The sequence below is a fragment of the Lemur catta genome, chromosome 13 (assembly GCF_020740605.2).
Source record: "Lemur catta isolate mLemCat1 chromosome 13, mLemCat1.pri, whole genome shotgun sequence".
Lineage (NCBI taxonomy): Eukaryota > Metazoa > Chordata > Mammalia > Primates > Lemuridae > Lemur > Lemur catta.
Genome location: NC_059140.1, coordinates 23,047,388 through 23,073,330, shown reverse-complemented (window position 1 = coordinate 23,073,330; position 25,943 = coordinate 23,047,388). Strand labels below are relative to the sequence as shown.

At 40.3% G+C, this 25,943-nt stretch overlaps 1 protein-coding gene across 12 annotated transcripts in view; it reads right to left on the bottom strand.

Annotated features, from left to right (window-relative positions):
* DOCK9 (dedicator of cytokinesis 9) overlaps positions 1-25,943 on the bottom strand; it is a 266,081-nt gene that overhangs the window by 73,233 nt on the left and 166,905 nt on the right. For all 12 annotated transcript variants that reach the window (XM_045567090.1, XM_045567095.1, XM_045567093.1 and 9 more), the window contains exons 13-27: positions 25,502-25,624; positions 21,900-21,982; positions 21,224-21,346; positions 12,562-12,641; positions 12,290-12,477; positions 12,080-12,145; positions 10,793-10,885; positions 9,990-10,113; positions 9,504-9,625; positions 8,473-8,559; positions 8,044-8,133; positions 6,813-6,928; positions 6,470-6,539; positions 5,459-5,584; positions 4,790-4,861 (exon numbers count right to left, since the gene is read on the bottom strand). In XM_045567090.1, coding sequence (XP_045423046.1) covers positions 4,790-4,861; positions 5,459-5,584; positions 6,470-6,539; positions 6,813-6,928; positions 8,044-8,133; positions 8,473-8,559; positions 9,504-9,625; positions 9,990-10,113; positions 10,793-10,885; positions 12,080-12,145; positions 12,290-12,477; positions 12,562-12,641; positions 21,224-21,346; positions 21,900-21,982; positions 25,502-25,624 — 1,563 coding nt within the window. The remainder of the gene's footprint in view (positions 1-4,789; positions 4,862-5,458; positions 5,585-6,469; positions 6,540-6,812; positions 6,929-8,043; positions 8,134-8,472; positions 8,560-9,503; positions 9,626-9,989; positions 10,114-10,792; positions 10,886-12,079; positions 12,146-12,289; positions 12,478-12,561; positions 12,642-21,223; positions 21,347-21,899; positions 21,983-25,501; positions 25,625-25,943) is intronic.

The window sequence follows — 25,943 nt, the reverse complement described above, 5'->3', positions numbered from 1 at the left end:
GTTTTTCTTCTTCCAGAACATCATACACTGTATATGGACTCATAAAGTATATAGTCTTTTGTGTCTAACTTCCTTCATTTAACATGATACTTCTGAGATTCACCTATGTTGTTTCATGACTCAGGACTTTGTTCCTTTTCATTACTAAGACATATTCCGTTGTATGGCGTTACCGCAATTTTCCTATCCATTTACCAGTTGATGGACATTTGTGTTGTTTCTAGTTTTTGATTGTTATGACTAAAGCTACCCTGAACATTTGAATACAGGTCTCTATATGGATATATGCTTCCATTTCTCTTCAATGAACACCTACAAGGGGAATTGCTGGGTCGAATTAATGGCCCTGCCTCCATCTCTCTTATAATGCCGACCATCCTCATCCCCACTCCACCTCATGCCTCCCAACGGTAGATCTTCATCAGCGTCGCCATAAAATGTCACTTCATATTACTGCAGTTAGAGAGCTTAAAAACAAATTAATATAAAAAAAGATACGACTCTGTTCCATACACTATTGACACTTCAGGGGGTAGGCAGATTCATTTCCAAGCCACTCCACCAACATTTATACTCTCTTTTATCTTGCTACTCCTAAAGAACCTACTCCACCTCTCTACGTCTCTACCAAACCATCCTCTGCTTGGCTTCACAGCTCCCGTAATCTCATCTTTGTTCTAATCTTGTTTTTACTCTTCCCCTTCTTAAATTTCAATCCAGCCAGCCTGAGCTCTGCCCCAGGGTCCTCAAATGGGCATGAGCTGTTTCCTCTAACGCTCATTCTCCCGTCCCTAAATTGTAGTATCCTTCAAGACCCAGGTACAGTTTCATCTCTATCCCCATATTAATCTCCTATCATTCTTGGGGCTCATATATACACCTTTTGCACTCTGCTTTAACCGTTCCAAGCTGTCTTCTTTCTCCAATGACTATGTCAGCTTCAAGGTTAAGGAGTCACCCTCTACTCCATTTGCACTTCTCCTCAATGCTCTGCAAGGAACAGACAACTGTTCAAAACCCTCATGGAGGGGTATGCAGATGAACATTCTGCCTGTCACATAAGTACAGTGTTTACAAATTTGGTTTAGGGGAAGTCTATTTAAAATATGAACCATACCATCCTCCTTTCACTTTTCAAATGAAAGCTCTTTCTTTGCTCATTGAAGCTAGAAAATGGTTGAAGGCTAAACAAGCAACACTTAAGGGTATATACTCATCCTAGCCTATGCTAGGTTTTCTAACCTCCTTTACTGAAGTATACCTGTGGAATGCTAGCAATTTGCTTGAATCAGTGTAGGAGGAAAAGAAATTCAGGAGCAGTCTTCTGAAATTATAGTTGCTAAATACATATGATGGAAAAGAAACACGTACAAATTGTAGACCATAGGGGCAGAGAATGAAAGGAGGACGCCTTAGTAGTCCTTGATGTCTGTTTCACATTTTCCTCAAATACTACTCATTGTAAATTCTAAGCACATGTCACCTATGAAACACTAGAGCTTGGCACAGTCATACATAATCAATTCAAACTTTGTAGGTCCATCTGTTGTAGTAAGGAAATTGCTTATTTTAGATGCTAGTTCACAAAGAGGCTCTGATTCGCACCCTTCCTCAGCAAATGGTGAGAACGTGGCCACAGGTGGCCACTTCCACCTTCAGCAGGAGTGTGGCATTAGAGGCAAGCAAAACAGCATGCAAATGTACCCCTCCATGTACATATGAATCAAAGGGAGTCACCTCACCACCACCGGGAATACACCCAATTGTACACTGACGGCATCAGCTCAACATATACTATGTCCCCGAACGCCGATGGAGGCTAGATATCCTCAAGTAGGGCCCTTTAAGCAACACTGAAAGCACAACCTGGCTCTTACAAATCCAGAGCCCAGGTGCTCCTACAACACTGGTGTGTGCCCAGTATAGTACACTTTAAGAAAGTGAGAAAAAAAATCAAGGCCAGTATTAAAAAGACATCAGAATAAATTAATAATCTTCAGTCTAAAAATGTTAAAACTCTAATGGGATTTGAGCAAGTTTTGGAAATCCAAAATGGTACAGGTATAGAGAATATTGCTAAATACAGAATACTGGAACCCCAGGTATTAAAACATAAAATTCTTAAGGTGTAAATAAGACAAACACAAAAACAACTAATTCTAACATATAAAACTCATTACTCCTAAGATATAAGACAAACTGAATGAAGGATTTAAAAAACATTAGGGGAGTTCCCAGCTCAATAACATGTGATTTAGGGGAAAGAATAGTGTAGGATCTGCAGTGACAGGGAGGCAGAAGCCAGAAGGGAGCACTCCAAAAGTGAAGATGCTGAACTCTCCAAAGTGGTATGTAGGTGTCCTAAATCTCTTTTTATAGTATAATTATGCTATGGCTAAACTTTCTCCTTTTGGATGCCAGTGTTTCCTTTTAAGCGCAGCTGGATAATAGTTTTTTTTTTTTAAAAAAAACTACTTCTAAAAACTCTGAATATTGGTTTAGGGCCAAGACATAATTAACTTATGGAAAAGGTTGTGCATGGTAGCATTTGAGCGGTTTGTGTAAAGTTCCAAAGACAAATAAACCATTTCCCAGGGCAGAGGTGTTGGCACATCACGTTATAAGGCTGGGAATGCCAGGACACCTGGGAGAGGCTGCCTGTGGCTCTAGCACAAGTTCTTGGCTCTGCTCAGCTGTGGAAGACTGGGCAGGTCACTGCACGGGCCTACCCTTCCACCTCTACCTCTGTGAGATACGGGAGGAGTTGGAACAGAAGATACCTTTCAGGTCCCCACCAGCCCTAAAGTAGACAATGTTGCTATAGTTTAATTTGGCATCTTGAGAGCAAACATGCAACTAAATTCCTTTATTAATTTTCTAATAGAGTTCTCAGAAAAATGTCACTGATGCTTGATTTTGAATATACTTCTTGTGTGTGTTGCCTCCCTGACCATCTCTCACATAGTCTTTGCTGAAGTCATAAGTACAGAACAGGATACTATAGTTCCCTGTGATGGTAAAAAGCTGGGAATTCTCTTTTCCACCCAGTCCTCATTCTCCTTTTAACCAGGCCAACTCCTATTTACTCATCAGAACCCTTCTCAACCCACACCTCTTCCAGGCAGTCTTCCTGCATTCCCCACTCCTGAGCACCGTGTGCCCACCTCTGTCAGATCACTCATCATGAGGGAAGGTGACCATTGAATTAACTGTACACTCTCCCACCTAAACTCCCTGAGGGCACAAACCATGCTGCCCTTAACTTCGTAATCCTTGAGCCTGCCACATAGTAGGGACTCAATGAACAGCTATTGAATGAATCAGTTATATTTTTAAATATAATCATGTTACTATTTGCTCTGAAGTGATCACATTATGAAAAAACCACTGGGGCCTTGTCATGGGCTGAACTGTGTCCCCCTCAAATGCATATGTTGAAGTCCTAACTCCTCCTACCTCCGAATGTGGCTATATTTTGAGCGAGGGTCTTCTAAGAAGTGATTAAGGTAAAGCAAGGTCATCAGGGTGGCCCTGAATCCAACAGGACTGGTGTCTTCACAAGAAGAGATAGGACACAGGCACGCACAGGAGACGGCGGCCGTCTACAGGCCAAGAAAAACCAACCCTGTGGACAGCTTGACCTAGGATTCTTGGCCTCTCAACTGTGAGAAAATAAACGTCTGTTCTTTATGCCACCCAGTCTCTAGTACTTTAGTGTGGCAACCCCAGCAAACTAATACAGGCTGGAATCCTATTCTGTATATGACAACATTTTTTTTTTAACAGAAAAGCCATATATCCAAATGATACGTGTGTATGCATGTGTGTATGCGTGTGTGTACGTGTGTGTATGTGCAGGCACACTTGGCTGCTTACTGCCAAGTAGACAATCTGCTAGATTTTTTCTTGGCAGGCTGTTCTGGCATGACTTAGATGGTACGTTTCTCTGTGGAAGGCAGGGCCCACTTCCATCTGGCATCTCCCTGTGCACTAAAATCAGATTTTTAAACTGGATTTAAAAGAGAGAGGAGAAAGAAAGGGGAGAGAAACCACCTGGTCAGGCACCAGTGCCCACTCCACCAGAGGAAAATATGGCTTCAGGTCTAACCACTGACCTCCCATCAGCAAAACCTAGCAGCCTCTCCAAGGCTCCCTCTCAGAGTCCAGATCCCCATGCAGGCCTACATCTTGACTCTCCCTCCTGATTGCTTCTCTCCTGCCTGCAAGGATTGGGGGTTGCAGCACAAGCATTTATTGTGAGCGCCTGACACCACTGGCTCCTTCCCCTTCAACTAGCCAGTCACAAGAATCCACCGTCACAAGGTTAACAGTCTCAGTTGGAGCTCTGGAGTCTTCAAGATGACTCCAATGGTCAAGACACTTAATAAATGCTGGATAATAAAATTTGACATTTTAAATTAATGCTTAAACTACTGTTCCCACTTCAACAAACCTGAAGATTTCTAAGCTAGACAAAGGAAAAGCCATACTCTTTCTGTATGTAATAACATAATAGTTCATAACACAGCCTTTGGGGCCAGACTGGTTTCAAAATCTGATTCCCGCCACTTACAGGCAGCATGATCTTGAGCAAGTAACTCACACACGCTGGCCTCAGTTTCCTCATCTATAAAATCGGGGAGAACAGGACTTCCCTAATAGAGTTGTTATGAAGCTAAAATGATCACTTGTAAAGCACTTAGAGCCATCCTGTGACGGGCACGTTGCTACAAACACAATGAAAAAGACTCTCCCCTGAGAACACAAGCCTCCACGTGAAGTAACATACCTTAACTTTGGAGTTCTCTATCAAATGCTGGGCCATGGATTTTATCAGCACATCAAAGAAAAACCATGAATACTAAAAGAAAAAACAAACACAGGACCCCAGTTAGAAAAACCACAAATTAATAGTTAAGACATAAACTCTCTTAGGCTGACAGTGTCATTGACATAAAGCAAGGGTGACCCTAAAACACAGCTCGACTGCTTAGCAAATTGTTATCAGACTGGAGGGGTAAGTGGCAGATGTCTTCTGCTTGTTCAACAGTGAATCACGCCATCCTGCCAGGAAACTGGACATCTACACTCAGCATGGCACAAGCTCATGACAGGCGCTGCCGGATTATCTGTGCAGTCCTTCCTCTTTGCGGATCTCTCACTTGGTGACACCTGCCTTTATAATGGCTAAGTCGGTGTCCTCCACTGACTTGACTGTGATGCCTCACTATTACTCAGGAGCCAATGAAACTCTGAATGCAATGCTTCTTTGCAGCTCCTATCTCAAGACACAATCAGCAAAGTTGGTACTGGGGAACTAAATCTATTACCGCTTTTTAGGGATAGCGGTGACTGTCTCTAAAAGCATACAAAAAGGCTAAATTAATTAGGCTGTGGAGTTTGAATTTTCACTCATCAGTTTCAATACCAAAGAGCCACCCTGACTCTCCTGACATACCTTAAGCAGTTTGTTGCTGGTGAGGAAATCAGCGGAAGGCTTGAGAATTGTGGTCATGGATTTGGTCAGTTCTTCATGCACCGTCTTGTATTCGGAAGCAACATACGGCTCAGCCTTATATGCATACTTTGAAGAAAAGGGAAAGAGATTTCAATGCGCTGTTTCTCTTAGTTGGGATGAAAGCTTGAGAGGCTCCAAAGAATGGACAGTGGGGACCGAGGTACAATCTTAAGGGTGGGAGAGGCAGTTTTGATATGAAGGTGGGAAGGGTGATTGTCATGTGACAGAAAGAGGGAGCTCAGGAAGTCTTCAGGAAACCCATCAACATACGCAACTCACCCAGCTCAGATCAGTGGCCTCAGCCCCTAAACTCCTTCTATACCAGGGACCTCAAGGAATGAGCAGCATGACAATGGGTGACTAACATCCTGAGGAACTCGAACCTTATTTTTTAAACTATCACATAGTTGTAATTCACAAAGATGTCTAAGACTAAAAAGAACATGTGTAACTTTTTAGAACAGTAACAGCCACTACATTTACTAAATGTTGTACATAAAGGAAGAACTTGTTGATATTGATCCTAATGCCATCTCTTGCTGTGTCACATAGTTGTCTAATGTGATTGTGGACACAGCTAACCTTCCTATTTTGGGAGAAGCAGCTTTGCTGAAAATTTTACATGGAATAAAGAAAATGAAGTCAACTAACTATGCCTGAGGCCTGGCCAACAGCAACTTAAACTTCTTCCTTAAACTTCCACGTTATTTGGGAACCCCATTATAAGAAATGTAACTGAAAGAATTAAATTCAGTAAATAAAGGAACGGCTACCCCTCTTCATTCTTCCCCTTGTCCAGGAACAAGCACTGGTGATGAGGAACAGAAGAGAATGTGTAAGTATAAAGTTACAAGTACATCCCCAAATGACCAGGCTTGTAAGAAATAAGTCCTTAGAAGGAAAACTGGAGAGCCACAGATGCAAATGATCAGAACGGTTTGTTTTACATACCTTAACATATGACCTCAAGTGGCTCTCTAATCCTTCCTCATGGCACTGGGCAACCACATGAATAATGACCCTACACACCACAGGAATGAATAAAGCAATGAATAGTAATGTGAAAATGGAAACATTTCATTATTATCACAGCAGTAGTAGAACAATGAGGATGCTATTGGCACTCAGGAAACAACGAGACAAGGAGTAAGATGGGGTCCCTACATCCGGGATCCGAAGACATTTCTTAAATCTAAAGTTCAGCGCAGACCAGCATCCCAGATATGCATGACTGTGCTCCAGATGTGGACAGACTGGAAGGGAAGAAGAGTATCCATCTATCCACCTCTCTTACCGAGTCACGTTCACTGCGACTTCTTCCTGAGTGGCTCTGGTGAGGACACGGAAGAGCTGGTTCAGGATGGTGGGAAGGAAGGCGATCATCACGTGGCCTTCCATTGCATGTAGGCTCTGCAGACGTGGGGTGGAGAAGCTCATGTTATCTACATTATCTCTGCAAAAGTAAACCAACCCAAAGTAATTCCCACTCAGTTCCAAATAGGGATGGAAGAGCTCCCTCTAAAACAGATGGAAGGCTGTGGTGGGCAGAATGCCCCCCAGAGAGGCCCACGTCTTAGTCCTCAGCACCTGTGAATATGTTACATGGCACAGAGGAAGTAAGATTGCCAATCAGCGGGCTTAACACAGGGATTATCCAGGTGGGCCACACAGAATCACATAGGTCCTTAAAATTGGAAGTCAGGGGCAGACGGGGAAAGTCAGAGGGAGATAGGACCAGGGAAGAATGGTCAGAGATGTGACACGGTCATCGTTGAGATGGAGGGAGGGGCCTCAAGCTAGCACATGTAAAAATCTTCACCATATGTGTGTGTGTGTATAGTGAATATTCCATTTTCCTTGCTTAGACCTAACAAATCTCCATCGCATTTCTTACATTTCTTGTTTGGTCCCCCTGCCTGGAATGCCCTTTCAGCTGCTCTCCCACTTCAAAATGTCCCCCACCATCACGTGCTGGATGAAATGACCCTAGACACACCCTACTTCACTTCCGCTGCTCAGTGCCTTCAGGAACCTTCCCTACCTCCACACAAAGCTGGGACTGGTTATGTGTATTATTTTTTGTTTGATTTGATTTATCCACCTAGCATGCAGTCACTGAGTTTATATTCTTCTCTCCTGCAATGAAATTCCTTCCTAGAAGCTCCTCAAGGATGAGGACTAAAGTCACTATTTCTGTGCCTGTCACTGTGCCTGGGACCCAGTGAGCACTCAACAAGGAGGCCTGTGCCAAGTGAGTGGCTCTCCATGCATGGGAAACAATGTGTAGTAGAGATCAGGCCTGGAGAAAAGGACACATGGAACCAGGATGAAGGCAGGAGTAGTGCCATTTCTATGGCCACTGCTTGCCACTACTGAAAACCAGAGAAGCTACTGATGTGAGATGCCTGGATAAGAGCATCCTTACAGAGGTTTCCAAGGAGCCAGAACAACACTCACCACCAAACAGAAAACCCAACCTACTCCAAACTCATTAAAAAGAGGCTACTAAGAAAGCTATGTGGTACCTTAAGGTATTTTACAAGTTCATTCCCTAAGGCTTGGGCTCCAGATTCTGTTTTCTGACAGTACTGGAAAAAATTATGTAAATGCTGATCCTAGGGGCAAAAAAGAAGAAAAAGAAAGTCTATTAGTATATATGCTGTGGAAATAGGAGCATTTGCTTCTTGCATATTTTTATAAGACTATGAAACTGATCACATAAAAATGAGAATATCAAAAAGATATTCCAACAAAAGGGGGAAACTGTTGTTGAAAAATTTTACTTGTAGTATTCATTTATATCAGTACACATGAGCACCTTAGATAGGCTTTCTTCAAAAAAAAAAAGACTTACAGAGTAAAAATAAATCCATACAACATAGTTTTATTTTGCAAAAAAAGTACAAATTCAGTCCCAGAGCAACCACTGCTAATTTTAATGGAACAGCACATACCTGAGTATACACTGTAGAAACTAGATGAGTTGAAACTTTCAACAGCGGCTTGCCTCCATCTACCCATTTAATTTCTGGACCATAATGCTGAAAAATATGGAGGAAAAAAATCCCAACAGATTAATTATCTTGGCTTCCAATATGATCATCAGTGAGGGGACTGACGAGGGCCGGGCGGTCAGAGACCTTCAGTGACTCGGTGGCTGTGCCTGGCCACACTGGGATGCAACGGATGCTCATTCGCCCACTTTCTCCTCATAAGTACAATACTCTTCTCACTGGATTTTCTAAGTTATCTTTTCCATTTACTTGCAGCTGTGTGAGTTACTGCCCACTTGAGGGGGAAAGCATCCTAACTCACCAGTATCTTAACCATACGTGGGCTGAGCATTCTGACAGAGCAGAAGGAACCAGACAAAGCCGACAGGACAGCAGCAGGCCGGGCACAGGACAGGGTCGGCTGGCTGCCTTGCTGACTTTAGCTCCCAAAACCTCCAATTTTCTGTTGTGTTCAGGCTAGGAATATAACTGAAAGTTATATGATTTACCCTTCTTTTGGAACATTTTAACTATTTGTCTATAACATGGACCCAAATTTGGCATTATGTAAACTCAGGGAAACATTTAAATAACAGGCCATATCTGAGCATGCTATAAAGCTGAAGTATGTAAAATTTAAGATGTTTAAAAAGAATGCAAAGCCAACAAACCAACTGGAGAAATCTGAGGGAAATCTGGTTCTCAAGAATCAGAAAGGTTTAGGAATGTGCTGCCATGTGGATGAGAGATTGGCTTACTTGACTTATACTAAGCTGGAAGAAAGTTCCTGATCATTTGACCCTAAGAACTCATCTTTATTTGAGCATGGCTAGTTTGCAGAGACAGGTATCTAGCTTATCCAGTATCTCCAAGTCTCTATTTCTCTGCTAGTTCAGGGCTTATAAAATGTCCTTTTCCATGTTTTTGTTGTTTTAGTTGTTCTTTAATGTTTTTTGAAGGAATTGGGATAAACCAATCTTAAAGTCCTTTACCCTGCCCATCCCCAGCTCCTGGTAGCCAAGGTAGCCAGAAGGAAGGTTGGCTGAGATGGGGACATGCTGCTCACTAGTCACCACCCTTCCATCCTTCAGGAGCGGGAGCCAGGAATATCCAACTGTTGAAAAGAAAGAACAAAAAAACCTACCATAAGTGTATGAAAACTTATGAAAGAAAGCCAACATAAAACTGTCTGATCTTTAAGAACTGTTAATGTCAATCAGAGTAAGAAATTTAAAAGGCTTTGAATATAGTCTCTGCAGAACATTGTCTACAATGTACTTTGGCCTCTTTGGGATTAGAATTATAAAATTTTCTTTTATAAAAATTTCCATATGCAACCCAGGCATGCTATCTACACCTTACCTACAAACTTCATATAAAAACCCCTTTGCAAAAGGATGCAAATTCAGAATCCAACTACAATTTAAGAACTTAATGTGTAAATTACTAAAAACCGAAAGAATGATGAACTTCCCAACCTTGGGTTTCAACAACATCCTTCTTCTTTGTGCTTCCTTTACTTGAGTTATCGCAGCTGACGTGGAAGAATGTGAACAACAAATGGTGCTTTTCATGTAGCTGAGTGGGTAATTCTATTTTAATCTGCAAGGAAGACAAAATAACAATCTTTCTAACATTCCAAAACATCAAAACTCTCAGTGAGGCAGAGACACAACATGTTACCCAATGGTCTCCAAACTGATATTGGCATTTGCATTCAAGGGCACCTGAGACTGTAAACCGGGCCAAGCAAAAAATGGATCCTGAATTCACTGACCAGAAACAGGGGTAGAGTTGATGGTATTTCCAAAAAGAACTGGAAAACACGTGACAGTACCTACCGCACCAAGTAACCACATCCATGGCATTATGAAGAACTAGGGTAGAACATTCCAAAGTAGCATTCATACAGCAGTTCTAGTGAACTAAATTATAATTCTATATAAGCAAACCCAATGATAAGAAAGGATGATTCTCAGGTCCAACAAATGTCCCTATAACTTAAGTGTGAATTTGAAAGGAAATATGCCAGAGTATTAATTGTGGTAGTGATGGTGGGATTATGACTTTTTCTTTTCTATATTATCTGTATCTTCCAATTTTTTTAAAAAATAACTTTATTACTTTCAAAAATCAGAAAAAATATGTAAAGCAAGTATGCAACATTCAGTTCTATCACTGTAATTTCAGTATATTATGTAGAAATTTTGCTTTACCAAGCAAAGACTAGGTTTCCCTTAAAACTGGTAAAACTGGATTTTCCCTTGAAAACATCACTTACTTCATCATAGAACTCTGGGTTTTGCTGATGGTGTAAAACTGCAGCAAAGGCGCTTCTGGTGAATACTGGCCCACCAGGTCTGCCATAAATGCACTAAAATAAGAGTTAACAAAGAGAAACACCATTAATTGGTGTTCAATTAATAGAGTAAGAAATTAAACTCAGATGTGTTATAAGGAAAAAGGTGCTCCCACACCATGGACTTAACATCATCACCTCCGATGGACTTCTTCTGTGAGACCCCAGGCCTGGGAGCCCCCTGATTGCCAGGTCCAGCTCACTTCCAAGCTCACCCACGTGCCTCCTCTCTGCTCCTCCTGGTCACAGCTCTGAATGACACCTTGCTCACTCTTCCCTTTCACCCCTCCATGCCTTTGCTTACGCAGTTCCTCCGATGACCTTTGCTTCTATGTGCACCAAGCAAACTCTCGTGCATCCTTTGAGAAATTGTCAACCCCTTCCTCTGCGTCCCCTTAGCATTTTTCTATACTAATTATGCAGGTTTGTCCAAGGAACCATTTCTGCACCACCTGTGATCCAGGGTCTTTTTCTCCATGGCTCTCTTTCCTACTAAACTGTGAATTTCTTGAGAGCAGACAAGAAATTATATTCTTTTTTATCTTTGCCTTCTTACCTTCTTAGAAAATCATTTTAATAGAGTTACAGTAAAGAATTTGGGCTCTGGAGCCAGATCGTTTGGGCTCGAATCTCAGTTCCACTAATGTATGGCTTTAAGCAATTAAATTCTGTGCATTAGCCTCTTCATCTAAAAAATATTGATAATAATAGTACCTAACTCAAGACTATTATGAGAACTAAGAGTTAAACACACAAAAGAGTAGTACCTGGAGTATAAACAGCATTCAATAAATGTTACCTATAATCTACTACCATCAATACTACTATACTATAGTAAGCATTTAATAAAGATCACCTATTGTTGAGCATCTATCATTATGATTTCTATTATCAACATCATCTATCTCATAATTCTTAACGCCCACACAATGCCTGGCTCATAGTGTGTACACAGTGTTTACTGAATTGAGCATGTATAAAAATGTTCACCCCTGAAGAGAATAACAGAACAGATAGTCAATTAAGAGGAAGAACTTCAGTATTCCATATTGTGTGAAAAACAGCCTATGTGGTTACATATTCTAACATTATATATTTTTGGTTTATGTCAAAGTATGCTAAATTTCTTTAGTTGTAAAGTATCACACAAGTGTATTTTTAGAAGGGAAAAAATCAGAATACACAGGTGAACATCCATAAAGAACCAACCTTCAAGGGCTGACAGTCTTCCTCATCTGAATCTTTGAACTCAATGCAAATAGCAATATTTCTGGCCTGCAGTAATAGTTGAACAAAAGAAAATAAGAAAAAAAAAATAAGAAAAGATCAGAAAATGTTAATATTTATAAAAGAACATGGGAAATCAAATCCTAAGGGAGAGTTTGATATCAAGAGGGAAACCTCAACCTGCACACTCACCTTGGCAAAAGACTTCTGACTGTCGTATTTCAAGTACTTGGGATAGACGTAAAGGTGATTGTTGTAAATGGTGTAAGGCTGAGTGTGTTTTGGTATGCAGGGCACAAATTCCTCTACTTCAAACGTGATTGGAGTTTTTGTACAGGTGTCAAACTGCTTCATGGGAATGTATGATGAATTAACATAATCTGAAAAGATATTCAACACAATCCAAACTGAAGGAAAAACCAAACAAAAAATTTGTCTGTTTATTACAAAGAACTGCCACTTACTAGGGAAGTCTGAGGAAACGTTATCAATCGTAATGTCTAGATTGCCTAAAATCACTGGGAGTTTCGCCATCTTCTCAGGTCTACAAACAAAAGAAGAGAAAAATCAAACATTTATAAGTTAGCTTAACTCTACAACCTGAATTCTAGAGCAGCAATTCCAATAGAAATATAAAGCAAGCCACAAAGGCAATTTTAAACTTTCTAGTAGCCACATGAAAGAAAAAAAGAACAAAAAAAAACCAGGTAAAATTAATTTTAATAATACATTTTATTTAACCTGACAGATCCAAAGTGTTATCATTTTGGTAGGTAATCAGCATAAAAATATGAAATCTAAGTCTTCAAAACCAGATGTATATTTTATACTTCACACACATCTCCATTAAGACTTTCTATAGTTCAAATGTTCAGTAGCCACATGTGGCTAGTGGCTACCATGCTGCACAGCACAGGTCTAGGTAAAGAATACCAGTACATCGTTATAGTTAAAAGTATTCCTGAACCACTCCAGCCTCACCACAAATACTTGGCTCATTCAGAACCACTGATGTGCAGAACTAGAAATCATCTTAGGCTCATGTCTAGAAAAATGCTGGGAACAGAGTAGCTGCTCAGTGAAATGGTGGTCATTTGTATTTGGTCTGACTCAAACCCAATACAGTAATCTGTGACATTCCTGACAAGCGCTGCTCCTGCCTCAATGCTTTCCTAGTGACAATCAGAGCCATTTCAACACCAGACTGCTCTCCCTCATGGCCTGGAGAAAAGCATCTCCCTGTATCCCCCACTCACCCAGCAATCTAGTTATGTTTCTCTTTAAACCACCTATACCTACCACACATCCTGAAGCCCTCAGCACTTTCACACCTTGCTTCAATATCATTTCTCTCCCTGAAGACCAACCCATTTAAATCACAGTACTCAGAACTGCATAGAGCAGGCCTAGTATGGTCTGATCTGCTGGGTGCAGAGCAGCTGTCTGGTTTTAAACAATATATCCATCTACTAATGCAGCCCAAACGCCATTAACTTTTAGGTAGCCACACTACCCTCATGACCCACATTAAATTTACAATCACCTAAAATTCCTAAATCTTTTTTTCACATGGCTTTACTAACATGCTACATCTCTCTCTGTCCTATATTTACACAATTATGTTTTTGGACTTCAGAATAGGATTTTATTTTTATCTTGATGAAATTTCATCTTTTTATGTTTGAGCCATTTCTAGTTGATCAAAATCCTCCTAAATCCAGATTCTAACATTGACTGTATTAGATATTCCTAATACCTTTATGTCATGAAGACATTTAATCAGCATGTGATAGTTTCATAAAAGTCATTGATAAAGATATTGCACAGAACATTGCAAAAAACAGGCTCCTTCTCATATCTCTAGAGGCCCGTTTCCAGATAAATATGTAGTGTATTAGCCACTGTTCCTGGCATCTGGTTGGTTACTCCAGCAGCTGAACACCTGCCCACTCAAGAGTGCAACACTTCTCTGACTCGTTCCTTGGATCTCATGGTATATACACAAGGTAAACATACTCTGCCAAAGCCTGTGCATTCCTCTACTACACCAGCTTAGCACCTCAGTTAAAAAGAGAGGAGAAATGTGGTTAGGATGACTAGTTCAAGATGAAATGACTTATTCCTAGAAAACAGAATGCTGCCTGATGGTCCTTCATAAGCCACCTATTCAATAATTTTTTTAAAAACATTGGCAAGGAACATCAAAGCTCAGTGGCCAATAGATTCCGCATTTGGTTTTGTTCCCATTGTGAAAAGTTCCCACCTCCAGGTTTTAAGATTCCCCAGACATTACTGTTATCTATCAAGCAGTCTCATATGTAACTTCTTAGTATACCTTGGAATATTGTTCATCTAAATTAGGACTCCCCTAAAAATTCTAAATTCTTGCTCCCTTATGACTACAGACGGTGTTGAGTAGATCCATCTTGGCCCATTACCAGCTCTAAAATGCTGAATCTTTTTCTCTCAGGGCTCCTCCTATTTCCACCTGTCTTCTGTTTATATCCAAGTTTAAATTAACAATTCTCTGAAATCCTGAGAGATGCAATCGTCAGGAAGGCAACTCAATGATTTTTCCCCTCTTCTGCCTTCAGTTAAGAAGACTTCTGGCCAAGAGATCTCCAGGTACAGCCCAGCATCACCCTGCCTTTTTTTTTTTTTTTTGCCTATGCCCACTGGGTGAGATGTTTGACACAAACAAAATCCTTTTCTTTTAGCAGGAGCAGGGTCAATAGTTTTTCCCCAACAGTCTTTTCCTGAGAGCTTTCCACTGCCTCCCAAGTACTGTGGACTCTCATGACTATATACTTCAGAGCCTCTCTCAGCTTCACACAAAGTTCTGCAAGGGCATCGACCTCAGACCCGTGGGTTATATGAGGTAAAAATTTTCTTAACATATAGTGTCTCACTCCACCTCTTCATTTGGACAGTGCAACACTGCAACGTAGCACTGAACACTGCACTCCACAAAATCTTAGAGACACCTATGAAGTTGTATCTGCTTGAGTTAGGATACTGTTTATTACAATAATATTTTTAAATGTAAGTATCCAAAAGGAATGTATTTCACCCTTTCCTAGTTATTTTCACATATGAATGAATAGGCATCTTCTTCACCATTGACATCATCCACATAAATTTTTGAAAGAGGTGTACTTTTAAGCAACGAATTTTAATTAACCAATCTTCACTAGAAATCTTTCTATGATGTATTATATACTTCTGTGCCTAACTATATTTATTTCTATTCTTTTTCCTCCCTCTGCTGAAAGCTTTGCTTCTAGTTGTTGCTTTCATAGAGGCATTATTTCCACACATTTCAAACCAGAGATCTGAGCTTAGTTCTGTACTACGTAGCACATGGGCTTTGTGAAAGCAGTTTTTACCAACTTTAAGTCTTTAAAAACATAATCTTAAACATATTTCAAAAGTTTACAGTTTTTGTTGACCTGGCTCGTTAGACATGAAAACCTCACACTTAACAAAAATTTTACTGTGTTTTTAATATGCATTTCCAAAGTGGTGGTGTGTGTGTGCATTAGTGTATGTATGTATTAAGTGTGTGTATGTTACACAAAGTAAATACTCTCTGACTGGGATTAGTTTTGGGTTTCGTTTCCTGTATTCTATGCAAAACTTATAAAAGAATACTTGAACATGAAAACCCATCTTAAAATTGCATCAATTAAATAAATATAGATACATGTAGGATGTCTGGCATCTGGGAACTGCTCCTGTGTGTGAACTCAGGAATGAGTGAGGATGAAACTCTCTCTTAGGAAAAGTTTTCTCTTCCTACTGCCCATACATTCCTGCTGACTCAACAATTCCCAAGAGGGAAGGGGAATGCTATCACAAACCAGCAGTCATCTATGCCAACTAAAGGTGACTGGGTTTTCAAAAAATTAATTTGCTATTCTATAAGAAAGAGTCAAAGTTTCTTGGAACTCAAAAATAACAATAATTACTGCATGACAATACAGTATGTACAATAATATATATTACCCACTATCAATACAGTATGTTTTTTCAAGATACTAACTGTGGCTTATATTTATAATTCTGGAAAATCAGAAAACTCTCAAAATGTCCAACAGATTTGGGGTCCTTACCTATGTGTTTCTGCAGCCTGGTCCTCCCTTCTCTACTTCTTGTATTGGTCCATTAAAATGATTAATTGGCAATAGGCATGCTTGGTGTTAATGAGTTTAATCTTTTAACCGCATTTTGTAAAAGGAAATATTCCCCAAACGCTTTGCTGTCACTTAAAAAAAAGAAACTTCCATACAAGAACGTTCCGTAAGCATTATCAAGTGCTTAGGATGTGCTACAATGTGCACTGTACTCAGCACCACAGATGGAATGCAAACAAGATATGATTTCTGTCCTCAAGTAGCCAAAAGTCCAGTAGATAGTGTCAACTACTTATAACACATGATGGTAATTACTTTCATAGAGTACTTAAAAACCTCTATCAGAGTATCTGGATCTACTGGGAAGGAATAAGACCAGTATTCATGGTGGGAGAAATCACTCTAATATGCTTTTTGTTTATTTCCCATCCCCAGTTCTAGGAGGCAGACACTATTATTATATACCCTTAGAAAGAAGAGGAGATTCAGGCACAGAAGCCAAGTAACCTGCCCCAGGTCTCGCAGCATGCAAGGGAGCTACAGACCGGGCTTTGAAAGATGAGCAGAGTTCCCTGAGAGACAAAAGAAAAGGGGGAGCGTGTACGCTGTCTGTGCTTGTGATTTATGTGCTGCTTGACAAGGCAGGAAAGGGACAAACGTGGTGGAGAGAAAGTCCACAGTGGGTTTAGACAAAGGCGGCCCCACCTGGCTTGAATGCAGTATAAATAGGGCAAAATGGGGGTAAGGTGGTAAAACTTGGATGCAAAGAAAATAAATGCACAAATAAACATAGATACACTAAGTCACATATGCAAAAACCCTAGTAGTATTACTACCCAAACTATCCAATGTTGTAGCAATAAAAAAGGTCTACATTTTACAGAAAATGCTCTATTTTTATACTTTGCCTTCATGCCTTCAGATATCCTGAGGAAGTTAGAAAAGATACCAGCATGAGCAAATCAAATATAAAATACCAAGTCTCTCTTTTTATGTATGTCAGCAACACCATCTATCTGGCAGAATTGCTTTCTTACTAAATCTTGGAACCTATCCTTGGGTAATTATTGTATGGGAAAAAGGAAAGTGGCTTCTGAGCTTTGGCAGCTATTTTGTCAGCTTGAGAAAATTTGTCTCATCCATTATTAAATGACATTTGAGACAATTACAGGAGCAGAAACAATAGCTTTGGATTCAAGCTGGTTCCCGGGCCACTGGCATCAGATTCTTTCCTATAAACAATAAAGGGGAAAGAAAAAGAGCAGTGCTAAGGTTTAAAAAGAAAAAAGACAAAGGAGTACTCCACTTCCCTTAACTCTATGGTGAATGACATGGGGAGGAGATGCCAAGTTTCTCTGGATTCTTACTGGGGACAGAGGTCTTCCTCATCCTGCTGCATCTTCTGATGCTGTTAGTACTGGATCCCTATTTTTGGGTTTCTGGGTCTCTAACTGGCCACCTGGAGCACACCCTTGGCACTAAATCCCTCCTACTGAGCACAGGCATGAAGGCATGGTGTGCAGGTCAGAACCCACACCTGGTTTTTCCTTGTGCTCTCTGGCACCTGGCCACGGGCTTTCTACTCAGATTGTGTTTGGTTAATGACCACAGGAAGTCCCACTCTCCAGCCCCCACTAAAAAAGACAGGACCATGACCTGGAGCTATCCAAGGCGCCACCACTGTGGGGACATCTCAAGGTAACCAGCCTGGGAAATGACTTCTGAGACAGAGACCAAACCACCATCCCATTTTAAAAAATTGTTTGTTTTGTCTGAATATAAAAGTAAATATTAGTTTTTTTAAAAAGTTCGTGTAAAAGTAACAGAATGCTATAAAGTGGAAAGTGGAAAACTGCCCATAAACCCATCCCTCAGAGATAACCATGATTAATATTTTGGTGTATGCCCTATATAACTATTTTTATGCCTGTCTGTCTTTCCGTCTAGCTAGCTCTTGAACTATCCATTTCTTCATTTACATACAAAAAGAAATATATAAAATAACTTTCTTTTCAAAAATGAAGTCATACAGATATATTTTTCTTCCTTAACAATATAGTGTGCTCACCTTCCTGAGTACATACACACCTACATCATGATTATTAAATACTGTAATCTATGCAACTAAAGGTGACTTGGGTTTTAAAAAAATTAACTTGTTATTCTATAAGAAAGACTGAAAGTTTCCTAGAACTCAAAAAATAGCAATAATTACTGTATGATAATACAGTATGTACAATAATATATAATATCCACCATCAATACAGGATATTTTTTAAAGATGCTAACAGTGGCTTATATTTATAATTCTGAAAAATCAGAAAACACTCAAAATGTCCAAAAATGAGAGAAGAATGAACTAATCTATAGTCTCAACTATTGAATGAACAATTATAATATTCATTAATAGGCATTAAAAATTATGTTTATAAAACTATATAACACCTTCAGAAAATATTTATGTTATAATAACATGCAGGGAAATATTACATATTTACTATGACCATAATACAAACTAAAATAAAGAAAATATAAAGAAAATAACCCCCCAAAGTTCAGTATGGTTCTCCATGGAGGGTAAAACTAGAGGTAAACCTTTTTCATCCTTTTATTTTCTGTATTTCTCAAAATTTCTATAATGAACATGCATTATGTTTATAAATGAAAGAATCTCTATTATTTAAAAAGAAAAATAAAGTGCTGTTCTTTTATTTGGTCTTCCAAGAATGGTGACAGATTCACAGGGATCCAGGCCACACTCTAGCCCCACCCCTTGTCCTTGCCAGGGCACAGGACTGCCAGACAGTGACCAGCATTTCAGGGCACCTTGCATGGTCCGGGAACTCAGAGAGGCTAACCAAGCAGGCCTCATCCTTCCCTCCCCCTGCTCCAATTACCTACATGACCTGGGGAAGGTGCACTCAGCTTTGCTGAACAGGCAAACCTTATTGGTACTGGGAAGATTAGCTTCACGACAGCAAAACCGAGATCGCACTTCTCATTAAAGCCTCAGACGGGGGAAGCATCAACACAGTCAACAAGTACAGGATCACATAGCTGAAAGTGACTTTGAGAATCTCCCAGCCCCCTTCTAGTTTTTTAAACCTCTTGGCAAGAAATTTCACAACATCTTGAAGGCTGAAGCTGTCTCTTTACGTGGACATGATTAGGTTCTTATTAAGAATACATCTCTAAGTTTTTGGAACTTATTGAGCCTATTTCTATGCCTCATATCTCTTCCACTCTTACCACCGAAGAGAGAGAAGAAAAAGGTAAAAATGAAATTAAAGAAAGCTGGACAGCCCTTCTTGAGTTCTAGGCAAACTGATAACATTGTTATTTTGATATACATTTTTTCAGTCAAAAAATAAGACTGAAAAGCACCCATGGCATATTAGCACTTGGCTCTTGGCCATTCTGTTCATTTTATTATCTGCTAATGCCATCAGTGCTTTCTCCCAGATTTTCCCAGGAAAATTTCTAAAATCCATCTCCTTTTTTTTTTTCTTTTCTTTTTTTTTTTTATTTCAGCTCATTATGGGGGTATAAAAGTTCAGGTTATATATATTGCCCATGCCCCCCCATACCCCGAGTCTGAGCTTCAAGTGTGTCCATTCCCCAGACAGTGCTCATCGCACTCATCATGTAGGTATGAACCCATCCTCCCCCATCCCCCACCTCTGTCTGATACCCAATTGGTGTTATTCCCAAATGTGCACTTAGGTGATAATCAGGGAAACCAGTTTGCTGGTGAGTACATGTGGTGCTTATTTTTCCATTTTTGGGATACTTCACTTAATAGAATGGGTTCCAACTCTCTCCAGGAGAACCAAAGAGATGCCATATCACCATTATAAAATCCGTCTCCTTAACAAAGAAAATCAGTTTCACAGGTTCAGAAGTGAACTCGTGACGGAGCTGAGAAACAGCACAGTGGTTAGGAGGGTAGACCCCAGGCCAGACTAACTCCACCCATTGCCAGCTGTGTAAGGTTGGACAAGTTGCTTAACCCCTCACTGCCTGATTGTGACAAGTTGAACTGTGTCCTCCAAAACAATATGCTGAAGTTCTAACCTTCGGTACCTATAAATGTGACCTTATTTGGAAGCAGGATCTTTGCAGATGTGATCAGTTAAGCTGAGGTCACTAGGGTTGGCCCTGATCCTTTACAACTACTGTTTCAAGAAGGAAACCTAGACAGACACACAGGAAGATGGCTAATCAGAGTGATGCTGCCACAACCAAGGAACACCTGGGGCTACCAGAAGCTAAAAGAGGCAAGAAAGAATCCTTCCCTGGAGACTTCAGAGGGCGTGTGGCCCTGCCGATGTCTTGTTTTCTGGCTTCCAGCCCTCAGAACTGTGAAAGAATAAATTTCTATTGTTTTAAGCCACCCAGTTTTGGGTACTTTGTTACGGCAGCCCTAGGAAAGGAATACACTCATTAACACAAGAAAAGCATTAGAAACATGGCTGCAAATAGTAAGTACTATGTAAGTTGTTACCTTTCCCCAACTACCTATTCACTTATTGGTACCATGAGTCAATCCATCTCGAAAGTTAGAAAACTGGGAGTTATTTATCTTAGACAATACCCACTTATATCTCCTTGCACCCCAACACCCAATCAGGAAGCCAAGACCCAGAAATCATGCCTTTTTGACATGATCTGAAATAGTCCCGTTCTTCCTAATTCCACATGCAGTGGCTATGCCAACTTCTTTCTAAACTCTTAACAAAGGTTCTTCAACTGTCCCCTCCTCCCCAGGCTCATCTCTACCCCCACCCACTCTTCACAGCACCACCCCAAAGCCCTACACAGAATCAAATGAACCAGGTTCCATCCAAGGACTTGTGGAAATGTTCCACGCTCATCCACCACCCCTTCTGATGTTTGAGTCAAGCAATTTAAATGATTGCTCCCCTATTCCTCCCTCCCCACCACACAACTTCTATTTCTCAGGTGTGGAAATAAGTAAGACCGTGGAACTCACTTCCGAAAGTCTGCAAGTAACTTGAGCATGTCATCATTGGATAGCTTATTGCTGTCTTGCCTGTAGATGGCAGAAAATCTGGCATTTTTGTCAAGGTTTCCAGATGCATCTTTAAACAATGTCCTGAAATAGCAAAGCAACATTTCTAAACTGGGTTTCCAAAAGACCAAAATAAACCACGTAAGCCTGGTTTCTATGGGGAGGCTAATTATTGTTTCATTGGCTATACCCAAGAGAAATCTTATTATCTAAAAACATGGACAACATTTATGAGGATGAGCACAATTAACTCAATTCACATAGAAAACAGTTCCAGCCAACAGTTTGTGCTTAGGAAACAACAGACACAGTCAAATGTTTAAGAAGTAGAGACCAGAGATAAGATCACTCCAGGCTTCGCTGGACTATCACCCACTGCCAGGTGGAGGCACGTGGCAGGGCCTGGAATGCCAGCTCTGAGCAGACACTCCTGTCCATCCAGCTAGTCCCAGACAGCTCCTCTCTGGTCAGCATCTCTCCTCTCTGTGACTCTACTAAATGGTTTTTCAAATTTGGGGCTTACTTATTTCTCAATTTTACACATTCATAAGCTCTTTGTCTCTGAACAACAGACTAGGACTGTCAACGTACTTACCTGTCCATCTATCTATATCTATATAAAAGGTGTTCCTCTTACCTTGCTGCCCAAGCAAATGGCATTCTATACTGTCCCAGTCTTTGGCAGGCTTGCTTGGCATTCTTCAACACCTTCTGAGCCACCTTGAAGACATCAGAATGAAGACGTGAGACACTGCATCTCACTGACAGGAGAATTATGACCTAACAAGCCTTCAACACATGTTCATTAAACAAGCTCTTAGCAGACAGCATCAGAGGCATGGAAAACACATCTTACAGCAACGAATATGGCTGCATTCACACTCAGTGTACAGTTCTTTATTTAATGCATTCTCTAGCAGTGATTCTCAAAGAACACAGAATAAAGACTGTTTCCAAAATGTCTGTCTTTTCTTTGGTCTTCAGAGGCAACAAGCATGCTATTCTGCAGGCTTTCATACTTCCTTATGAGTAAGGACTACTTAGTATAAGTCCAATGAGTTATTAATAATTACTGTCACTTGGTATTCATGCCAAAATATATCATATTACTAGAGTTTAAACGAGAACACTAATGAAAATATTAAGTTTTTACAGCTCCTAATGTGCACCGGCTTGTGCAGATTCCCATAATTTGGCGAATAAGACATCATCATAGCTACCAACTTAAGTTAGGCCAGGGTTTTTAATTGCTATATTTCTGCTTTCTAAATATACATTACTGCTATTTTCACTTCCTAATGATCAGTTTTGGTTTGTTGTGGGTTGATTGGTTAATACTATAGTGCACAACAAAGCTTATTTGCTTTTGGACTAAGACATGTATGTATGGCAGGCCTATTATTAATCAACTATACTCTTACTGCTAAAGCAAATAACATCTAATTTTTCCAAATTTGCTTATACTATGATAATGCACTGTTATCAATGCAAAGTTTGATTAATTCAGAGAGTCAGACTGGCAGGTTGAAGGGTCTTTTTACTTAAGTACACCAAAGTCAAACCAATTTTGGGCAATGTGCTCTAGCACCTGTGAACCAAAGTGTGCTCTGCTAAGCTGAAGCAACAGCATCCCTGTTAGAAATGCAGAGTTTCAGGCCCTGCTCCAGTCCTCCTGGATCTGAACCTGCATTCTGACAAGACCTCTGGTGATCTGTGTGCAACATCAGGTTTGAGAACTGGGGACTAGAAGATTCAGGAGTAGATAATACAGTCTCCTGTCTCTAAGTCAGACAGAACCTAGCTGTGTGACTCTGTAGGTCATTAAACCTCTCTGGGGCTCCACTATCCTCACTTGAAGAATAAAGGACCTGGGCTATACTTTTCATGATCCCTCCTAGTTACAAAACTTTATGATTCGACCACAATCATGCTGTGGGAATGGCTGCCTTAGTGAGTCAACTGGAAAACACATCTGATTGAAACAGATGTCAGGGGATCATCTAGTCCCTCCCTTTCTTCTTCACTGGGGTATATATTCATTCTTGCCTCCCTGGGGCATCTTAGTGGGGTCTCAGGTGTATGTAGTCATAGGGTAAAACAGCTTACCTTCCTGGAAGGTCAATTTTATTTAAACATTTTCAGGCTCAAGATTTTCAGATTCTAACAATAATGAATATGTCGTGGAGTAAAATGTAGTATTTGCATAAAATTTTAAGCTAAATCACAAGGCTTTAATAAGCCTTCCCTGCAGCAAATGAGGACTGAGCTCTAAGACTTCCCAAGGGTGCAAATAGAACATAATACATGTTAAAGTCAAAGTAAAAAACATGTTTTTGCCCTTTGGGGTTTTTTTCCTTGTTTTTTCTCTGTTCTTTTAAAACAAAATCTAATGGTAGATACCCACAGAGACTTTTCATAAAAGTATCCTCCAAAATGAAAACTTACTCCAAATAATGTTCTAGAGATCATCTTGGAAAACATGAAGAGACAACTCTGACAGAAAAAATCATCTCACTGTAACATCTCTGCCAAAATTTCTCTGCTGATTAAGATGGTTGAGCCTTAATTTCTGCTTTAATTTAATGCTTTGGAGGTGGTAGGAAAATGAATGCATGAATGAGCTTTACACATGGATGAGCTTAAGATCCCAAAAATAACAAAGGAAAAGACTTCAACAGATGCTTTATGGACACTGGGAAGTGTGCAAAGTTTAGCCTTTAGTGATATGTAATTTTTGCAGCAATACGAGCTGCCAAATTTCAAACCATGCATGTGGCAGGCAGAAGTAACAAAGTTGGTGGGTATGGTCCTGGGAAACGTGTTGCATACACAAGTTGGGGGAGTAGATCTTATCTTAGGCCTTCATTGATTATTAATCAAAACATAAAAGAGGTACCAGAGCTTCTCATCCAAGGTTTTACAGACTTGGTTTAAAAAAATAAAACAGCTTCTCTCTAGAGACCCAACTTTACTCAGCCTTTATCAGCCAAAAAGGCTTACTGTTTGAAGCAATGTGCCTGCGTAAATGGGCTTTTACTTGACTGGGGCTGTAATAAACAATGATGTTTTATGTGCATTCTGTGATTTAAGTGCGCACAGCACCGTCTTGTACATTATCTGTTTGACCCTAACACTGTCCCTCTGAGGAAGGTGGGAGCAAGTAGCGACATCATCCTTCACCCACAGATGGGACATCCGGAGCCAGACAGGTGACATGATTTGTTCAAAGTACCCAGGCTAGTTAGGCACTCAGCACCCAGGCCTTCTTACACGCAACCTGTCTTTAATGGCCCTCCTGCATTTGGTGGACATACCTATGACGTGCGAGTGCCCAGAGATGAGGAGAGGGAGCTATGAAGCCAACTTAGTATACCTCAGTTAGAGCCTCTGGGGTATCCACCCCTGCTGCTGATTGTCCTTGTCAATAAATCCAGGCCATCTGTCAGATGACCATATACACATTTTTTTAAAAAAAGAAGAACTAAAAATACTGTAAAACTGGCAAGGACAACAGCACTCAACAGCTTACTCTAACCAGATAGCACGTGTGCTAAAAAGTGACAGTCAAGTGCCCTTTGGCCACTCTAACTGTGAGAGCAGGTAACTAACCTGTGTATGCCTCAGTGTGCTGAAGTATGAAAGCAAATCTCAGACTGGATGACTTTGGTATGTCCACACCTAGGCACCTCCAAAGTAATGAACACTACTTTGGAAAGTATATCAAACACACATCTTGTATGTTCTCCTTCCCTCTTCCACCTAAGGTCACGCCACCTCTACCATGTAACCCTGCTCCTCTAACAAAAACTAAGTGGACCTACAGGCCAGACCATCTGAGACCAGGGCATCTCTGCCTCTCCAGCCTCACATATAAGTGTATATGGACCAAAACATAATCCCAGAACCCAAGAGGCACATCAACAAATAGATGTCTGCATACCATATATGTACTTGGTAACAGCAGAAAGTTTGCTACAAAGCTGGTAATCCTTTGCAAATTATTTCAGGATGTCAGGATAGACTAGCCAAATGAAGCATTTTATTCACATATAGGACTACCTTGCATTAAAATCAACACATAAAGTTAAATAAAGAGTAAAGACATGTACAGTATTCTTCACCTTCTAACTATTATATAAACATGACTTACATTTTGTTTCATTACGCATTTATATTTTGACATAAAGTCCTCTTTTCAGATTGCTTTTTATCATCACAAAGCATAAAAGTCATTCCTACCTTGGAAGAGTCTGAACTTTTCATATACGGCTCAGCGCAATGTGCGATGCTCCCCTGAAGGACCTTTTCAATTCTAGCCACGAGAAATATATCTGGATGAGGACACGTGACTGAAAATATTCCCTAGGGAAACAATTTTCTTCAGTAAGTAGAATTCACAGTTGCACTAAACAAATTCCACGAACATTAACATAGTAAAGAACAGTGTGAAGCAGAACAACCAGTAAGAAGCCCCCAGTGCCAGGGCCAAACTGGGTAGCTGCTCAATAGTTTATCATCAGCTCAAAAAGTCTATGTGGTGGAAGAATTGACTAGGGCAGGGTTTAGAAAAAAGCAATGAGAAATTAAAAGCCACTAACTTCTCAGCTTGCTTTTACCATCTAATTATAAATACTGTTAATATAATTAATGGTCTAATTTACCCACTGGTGCATTACAAGGT